At 55.1% G+C, this 6,007-nt stretch overlaps 1 protein-coding gene across 1 annotated transcript in view; it reads right to left on the reverse strand.

Moving 5' to 3' along the window:
* Positions 1-1,078: 1,078 nt before the first annotated feature.
* CSUI_006807 (rna recognition motif-containing protein) overlaps positions 1,079-6,007 on the reverse strand; it is an 8,173-nt gene continuing 3,244 nt past the window's right edge. The window contains exons 4-7 of the mRNA XM_068066959.1: positions 5,761-5,917; positions 4,850-4,993; positions 3,962-4,276; positions 1,079-3,369 (exon numbers count right to left, since the gene is read on the reverse strand). Coding sequence (XP_067921068.1) covers positions 2,735-3,369; positions 3,962-4,276; positions 4,850-4,993; positions 5,761-5,917 — 1,251 coding nt within the window. The 3' untranslated portion in view covers positions 1,079-2,734. The remainder of the gene's footprint in view (positions 3,370-3,961; positions 4,277-4,849; positions 4,994-5,760; positions 5,918-6,007) is intronic.

Here is a 6,007-nt window from a genome sequence, read left to right on the forward strand (position 1 = left end):
TTAGTGGAACGAACAAAAATCGGACTCTGTGAAGAAAGATAGTCCGATGTCTCTGTTCGAGTAACCATCGTCGCCTCAGAAGGTTCTCGTTGCTGTTACTGCATCGTCTCCTCTTGTTTCCTCTACTCTTTCGAATTGTTTCAACTCGTCACGACCGTCTTGTCCGGCTGTTTTTTTGTCCATCCTTCATCGCAAACCCTCTTACGTGCTACTCTCTTGTGCGGCTGCCAACGACGCCACAACCATTTGTATCTGGGACATTATACACATAAACATGTACTATCTGTTTAGGCACAAATGGGCCAGCAAGTCGTTGTGAAGGAAACGAAATGATGGACCGGTGTCCTCCTCCATAGAAAGAAACTTCCCATCTTCTCCCTCCTTTCCCCTTCCTTTCCCTCACTCCTCTCTCCCCACCGTTTCTGCCAAGCTAGAGCGTAAGAGAACATAGTGACCATGAAAGGAAGAGAGGTGATGGTAGTCGTCCCACCCGCTGTCTTTCCTTCTCTCTTTTTATCTTCCTCACCCTCTTTCTCTCTTTTTGTTTCTCAGTTGCGTCCTGTAGTCTAATATCTACGCTTGTTCGTCTCTTCAGAACGAAGGAGAGCTGAATATTGTTTGTGTGCTGCGGCAGGGTGTGTTGCGTACCAAGGTGCGTCCGCAGAAAGAAAGCTGCTGAGCTGTCTTGTTCACACACATCTTCCATATTCCTTTCCAAGCGTTTCGAGCTTCTAGGTGCGTACGAAACTATCTATCTATGTGGGTATATATGACCACCGTGTCTAGCCTGTGTATCTGAACATGCGCATGTCTCTGTAGAGGAGTACTCCTCACCTTCTTCCTGTGTGACAGTACTCTGTGTGGGGACGTTTCTTTTTTGACGAGGGTGCGCCCGCACCTTCTGTTGTATCTCTTATATCAGGTACATCAAAAGGAGATACAACTCAGAAGCTGGTCTAGTGGCAGTCAGATTTTGGCAGGCAATGCTGATTCTGCCAAGAGGGCATCTGAGCTAGTCACCAGCTTAGCGTCACCTAGCCCATCACCCCACCTGACAACACAAGGCGACAAAGCCGAACCTCCCACACATTGATCAATAGTTTTCGCGAGCGACAGTAGTCAGAGGCGACGGAGGCAAAGCCAAAGGACAGCAAAGATGCCTGCCTCCCTCATTCGTCCTCACACATACGCCCGATGCCAGCGGGCCGCTTCTCACGGTATGGACACTACTTCGGTGGCAGAGACCTAAGGAGGCCACCAGGCCGGTCTCGTTCACACAAGGGAGACTACTACTGTCACAGACAGTTCATGATGTAAGCTCTCCTAGTGTGTGACCAAGTCACGTTCTCTTAAATTATCCCCAGCAGCGAGCCTCATATAGCGCAGCCCCTCCACTTGACGTCTCCGATCTGACCGCATTTCTTCTGGAACTGCTGAAGCCGGTTTGGTGAACGCCTCTCCCATCTCCCAGCGCACCACGGCCCCCAAGGTGCCTGTCCCAACCGTGCTAGAGCAGGCGTCCCTTTTAGCGCGACTGCTGACACTTGGGTCCCGGGAATTAAGCAATCCTGGCCCTACACTGATGGAACCATGAAGGACCGCCATTGAAAAGGAAGAGGCGCAACAGGACAAAGGGGAGGGGCCAAGAAAGAAGTATGGTAGAGACAGGAAGGGACAGGGAAACAGGGCACAGGAGGCCCGCAGAGCCAAGCGTTGTAGAAACGGGACGAAGTGGCCCTGTGGCCAAGCCCGGATCGTCCTATCTTCAAGGTGCTTTCGCTCTATTTCCCCGGTATTCTCCTTTTCAGTTGCAAGCCTGTTTTCCTTACTAGCCCTCATCGTTGAAGAAAGATCAGTATCAGCACAGGGGAAGTTTCGTTCTTTTTCACTTCCTTTCCAGCACACACTTCAGCTCCTTGGCGAACACTTGCAGCTGATCGTGCCTCCGTGAAGAAGAATTCTTGCGAACCGCGCACACCTCTACACCTGGAGCCTAGTCATCTCTTTCAGTCCACACGGCACGGGGCGTGCTCAGCAGCACCTACTTCGCTACTGGGAAATTATCTGGACTGGTCTACCGAGTTACCCCCATGAGCTTTCTTCCGTAGACTCATTTTGTCAGTTCATTGCGTGTCCCCCCCTTGTTACAGCTGCTGCCTTCACAGAGCCAAACTGTTCATCCAATCCACGAAAGTTTTTGAAGACCGCTACAATGCGCGTAACCCGGTGCGCCAGCAGCAACGTGCAAACGCTCGAGCACGCAGAACGGCGACGCGACAGGAGCCCCCACCAATTAAGTTGCTCCATGAGAGCCGCTTGTTCGCCTGGGAGGACTGAAAGAACAAAAATCCCTTCAGTGGGGGTGGGGGAGTGTCACTTGCACACGGTCTCGCTACCGAGCTTCCAAACACATCCAGTCCGTGTCAGCGTGTATCTCGACGCGTGTGCTTATCCGGCAGCACTAACGTCTTCGCTACAACAAACCTCCTCCAGTTATCTCCCTCTTCCGGACAGACAGTTCAGACCGGCAGGTCGGCACTTCGCCTTGCAGCGCCAAAAAAGTCTGGCGGTGAACGTACACGGCACATCGCTTAGTGCGTGCTGACGTCACAGTCAATAATCAGACTCGTTGAACTGCGTCCGATCACTCCCATGCACGATACGCAAGCTGTGCGGGTCTGATGCAAGTCCGACACACGCTGTCCGCACATCACCGGAAGCAGCCCCGAAGTCCTCAGTTCCTCATTAGAGACCGTATCGGTCCTTGCCCCGGCCTCGGCATAGGCCCTCCTCCCGGCATGGGGGGCGGGGGCCCCCCCAGAATACTTGGAGCAGGTCGTGGACTAATGCCTTGGTGCGGTCCCATCAATCCACCCGGAACCGGACTGCCTACGGGAGGCGGAGGCATGCCCGGCCTGGGAGGCGGTGGCCCTGGACTAAAACCTCCAGGCCCCCCAGGTGGTAGAGGCCCACCCCCTGAGGGGGACATGAGCAAGGGGGGACGCATCATATCGGGACGCACACCCATGCCACCACCATGTGGAGGGGGGGTCACGCCCGGCGGGGAGGCCCTTTGTGCCGGAGGCATCATCCCCCCTCCCGGGGCACCCGGGAACATATCTTGCGGGGAAGGAGACATTCCCGCTGGTCCTGGCCCCGGTACAGGGCGCACAGGCGAAGGACGGGGAGGCGGCGGCATGGAGGAAGGAGGTCCCTGTGGGGACGGAGACGCACCTGGCGGCGGGGGCGCGCCTCCTGTAGACGGGGTTTGAGAGGAAGGAGCCGGCGAAGCGACACTCGGAGAAGATGGAGGACCTCCCATAGGAGACGCGAAGTTCATATTCGGCAGCGGGGGCAGCGGGGGCATACCTGGCACAACAACGATCACAAACGGACACAGAAAGAACCAAAGAAAGTGTGCTCTCAGGGAGAGGCTGAGACGAGTGCCTTGAAGACAATAAAAAATACGCTCCCTGTACACTGTACGCGTGCTGTAAAGCGGAAGGTGACTGGCACCGCAAACGGCTGATACGAAAAAGATACAGCGAGCAATAGGGTGCACATGCACACCGTGGAAGGAAGTGGAAAAGGAAAGTGGCAAACAGCGCTGGCACTCCCCTCAGCGGCCGAAGCTCAGTCTACGGTCCCGGGTGCCCAGTTGAGGCACTGGTTTCGTGTCTTCGCCATGCTCCACTGACCGCCTTCTACAACCAGTCCAACAGGTCTGCACTGCGTACATGCCGGCTCGCAGTACGCGAAAGGGCCCACAGTCGTCCACCTGTCGCGTTTCGGCAGTAGCATATCTCGCGCGGGACCGCACCTGAAGGAGACACGCCACTACCTCTCCATCCAGCATAGATGTCCCCGTGCTTCATGAAGCCTTCCGACAACAGACGGAACGCCAAATCTATCTAGCCACTTATCGTAGCACAAAGAAAGCACTCCAGTCATTTGCTCTTACCCGGTCTCGGCATGAAAAGCAGTGGAGGGGGCGGAAGGCCCATAGGGAGATTCGGGAGGCCGCCTGCTATACTCGGGGGTAACGGTAAAGGCGGCAGGTCGCCCATCCGCATCATACCGCCTGAGGCTGTTCCCGTGACTCCCCCACCGGAGGGTCCTGCCCCACCGGCTGGTGCCCCCGACGGGCCTCCACCGGCACCTTGAGGACCGGAGAAAGGAGGAGAGAACGGTTGCTGCGCCGCGCCTGCAGGGATTCCCCCTCCAGCTGGAGGATTTGGAATGGTAGCCAGGCCACCAGAAGCAACTCCGACTCCGCCTGCAGATGCAGAGACAATAAAATGGAGAGGGGAGTGAGTGGTCGTGGCGCGCACAAGGCAAACGGTCTGTCAAATGAGTGGATGAGCTCGGCCTGATGATGCTACCCGTCCAGACGCAGTAAGCAAGCAATGTCATTCCCAAGTAGGTCACCAAACAGTCACAGCGAAAGTAAAGCATACAAAATCACAAGAGGAGGCGTCTAAAGTAACCCCGCTACTGCCGTCCTCCGGCGACCGTCCACCCCAATCTCAAGGAAATCTGGCCACAGACCAAAGCTACAAATCACTGCTCATGAGTGTGTGGGCCGATGACCTCCTTGGTCTGTAACACTTCCCGGTGCTGCCGTGCCACCCCTAGCATGGTGCTCCTGCAGGAGCACAGGACGTGACTCAAACAAAAACTCGATGCGTAGCCCTATACTGACGTCTCTCCACTTTCCCTCTGCTCTCACGGCTCCACAGAAAGTGACAAGCAAACTTGTACATCAACATGCACAAGGGGCGTTAGCACGTGGCATGACCACTTCTCGTAATACGTGACTAACCCGCTATTTGCTCCGTCGCAGACCTACCGATAAGCGGGGGCTGCATTCCGCCGCCGGACATGAGAAGACTGGGAGGGCCCTTAGTGATAGCCGAGACAGGTGCGTTGGGGTTGGCAACTTGTGGTCTATTAGCAGCCAGAAGGCGTTCCGCTGCAGAACCATGTCGTTCACCTGATGGAAGGGGGAAAAAACGTGCCACAAAAGAGGAGCCACCCCCATTAATGACTCAGTGATGGCAAATAACAGCTCATAGGCCGGAGAAAGAGAAAATTTTGGTCACCCTCATCCATCTGCCTTTGATTAGAACTTTTATCCTCAGCACTTCCTTGGAAAATCCGGTCTCTCTGTACAAAGTCGGGAGCATCAAATCTCCAAGAAAAAGCCATACGCAGCACGATGCATCCTTAGTGACGTTCAGCATACCCCTCTAGATAGTAGTCTGAACACGCACAAACAGGAACTCCCTAAATACGCGTCTACAGACCCTAACAGATTCCGCACCGCAGCTGGGCTTGTCAGCGGGGGTGACGAAGCTCTTCTAAAAGTAGACGCGAGAGTTGTGTACTCATACGCGTCAACACCGTCAGCATCAGCAGAGTCGCGCCCGCTCTCGGTCTCCTCGCGCAAGAGAAAAAGTTTGAGAAACCAGGAATAGCTGGACTGGGACAAAAAGCTGGGAGAGGGCTTCTGGTGCCCGACACCCGTTTGATGCCATGAGCACACGCACACCCCTGCGTCCATTACGAGAAAACAAGTCCGCTCGCAGAGCTGAAAAACGACTCGAGACGCTCGCGCCGAGAGCTTCGGCAACGGAACGAATCAGAGCATGCACAATACATGTGGATATGAGCTTCTGGAGCTTCTCCACGGGTCCAAAAAGGCATTCTTCCTGCAGGCTCACCTCCAGCTAGTCCAATGGAAAAAGCTTCCTAGCTCACCTCGAGTGTCCTTTTTGTACGCGTACGAGACATGGATGGGCCTGTTGCATATGAACTGCCCGTTCATTGCCGCTAGAGCTGCATCCGAAGCCTCAAAGGTGTCGTACGAAATAAAACCGAAGCCCCGGGAGATGCCTGTCTCCGGGTCTCGCATGACCTGAAGAAAAAACAGTCAGGCTAGTGGAGGGCGGTGTGCGACAAAACCACTTGTCACTACAATCTGCCCTTCAAAACCTTGCGGCTCCTC

The sequence above is a fragment of the Cystoisospora suis genome (genome assembly GCF_002600585.1).
Source record: "Cystoisospora suis strain Wien I chromosome Unknown contig_3506, whole genome shotgun sequence".
Taxonomy (NCBI): domain Eukaryota; phylum Apicomplexa; class Conoidasida; order Eucoccidiorida; family Sarcocystidae; genus Cystoisospora; species Cystoisospora suis.